This window comes from Aureococcus anophagefferens, assembly GCF_000186865.1.
Source record: "Aureococcus anophagefferens unplaced genomic scaffold AURANscaffold_383, whole genome shotgun sequence".
NCBI classification, from domain to species: domain Eukaryota; class Pelagophyceae; order Pelagomonadales; family Pelagomonadaceae; genus Aureococcus; species Aureococcus anophagefferens.
This window is the reverse complement of record NW_008705892.1, coordinates 1-1,599: the sequence shown is the minus strand read 5'-3', so window position 1 is coordinate 1,599 and position 1,599 is coordinate 1. Positions and strand designations below refer to the sequence as shown.

Below are 1,599 nucleotides of genomic sequence, written 5' to 3'. Positions count from 1 at the left end.
TGGCGATGACGATGTCTTCGGGCGCGTGGGGAAGGCACTCGCGGAGCAGGAGGCGCGCGGCCTCGCGCTTGGCGGCGGGGCTTGCATTGCCCACGACATCATCGTCGTCGTAGACGTACACCTCGCCACCTCGCGCAAGCTCGACGACCGCGCCGAATCCGAAGGCCACCGCGATCGCGACCGCGTTGGCGTCGTTGTCGAACGCGAGGCCCCACAGCGCCAGCGCGGCCCGCGCTTTGACAAAATCTTCCGCGCTCGCGTCGCGCAGGATCTCGACGAATCGAGCGATGCCGCCGGCCTCGGCGATCAGGACCTGCATGCCGGGCAGGAGGCGCGCGGCTTCGCGCTGAGCGGCGGGACCTGCATCTTCCACAATCGGCTCGTCGCCCTCGAGGGTCACCCAGCCATATCGCGCGAGCTCGGCGATGCCGTCGAAACCGACGGTCGCCGCGATCAGGACCGCATTATCGTCGTTCGTCGCGATGTCGCGCAGCGCATTCGCGCCCGTGAATTTGGCCTTCGCGCCCCCGTCGCGAGCAAACTCGACGAGCAGCGGGATGACGCCAGCCTCGGCGATCAGGACCTCGTTGGCCTGAAACGAGAGGTTGCCCAGCGCCGACGCGGCTGCCAGTTTGGCCTCCGCGCTCCCGTCGCGCAGGAGCTGGACGAGCAGCGGGATGGCACCGACCTCGCCGATAAAGACCCGGATTTGCTGATAATCGCCGCTCGTGAGGTAGCCCAGCGCCTCCGCCGCCGCCGTCTTCGATGCGTCGTCGCCCTCGCGCAAGACGCGCACGTGCTCAGGGATCATGTTATCCAAGCCATCCAAGCCAAACTCCTCGAGATGGGCCTCAAACTCCTCGTGTTGGGCCTCGAGAAGGACTCGGTAGTCGGGATCCATCACGCTAGGGTCTCGGAGCGCGGCGGAAGATGAAGCGCAAGATCAGTCGTGTTGCAGCACCCAAGCATGGGGCTGCCGCCATTCCTCTTCGCACTGCTCCTCGCCACCAACGCCGAGGATGGCATCGAAACCCGGCGGCGCGGCCGCCGCGGCCTCGGCCGCCGCGCAAATGGCGGCGCGCGCGACGACGCCTTGTGCGGCCCGGCGACGCAGCGCGACGTCGGCGGCGGCCGCGCGACGATCATGGCGCGGCGCGCCGGCGCCGGGTCGCGGGCGACGGCGCGCTACGTGGCGGCGCCCTGGGAGGCGCGCTGGGCGCGCGACATCCGCCAGCTCGAGGGCGACGACGACGACTGGGCCAAGGGCTGCGCGGCCGTCGCCGCCGACGTCGACAAGGTCAATCGGTGGCTCCGGTGGATCGAGCGGCGCGCCGAGGGCCGGTCGCCGCCGGCGGACGGCGAGGTGCTGAGCGCCTGGGCCGACGACGGCGGCTGCGACGGCTGGGCGCCCATCGAGCCGCTGATAGGCCACCTCCGGCACCCGCTGTTCCACTGCGTCGGCCCCGAGAAGGACACGTTCGCGCTCATGTTCTCCAAGGCCTTCATCGCCTTACCGCGCGCCGCGGAGGTCGGCGCGAACCGGCCGGGGACCAAAACCTTCTTCTTCGACGCGGGCGCCTCCGTCTACGACGAGTGCGG

General features: G+C 70.2%; 1 protein-coding gene across 1 annotated transcript in view; it reads left to right on the top strand.

Annotated features, from left to right (window-relative positions):
- The window catches only part of AURANDRAFT_68787 (hypothetical protein), a gene marked incomplete at both ends in the record, with an annotated part of 3,907 nt that extends 2,314 nt beyond the window's left edge, over positions 1-1,593 (top strand). The window contains one exon of the mRNA XM_009044517.1: positions 1,115-1,593. Coding sequence (XP_009042765.1) covers positions 1,115-1,593 — 479 coding nt within the window. The remainder of the gene's footprint in view (positions 1-1,114) is intronic.
- Positions 1,594-1,599: the final 6 nt, after the last annotated feature.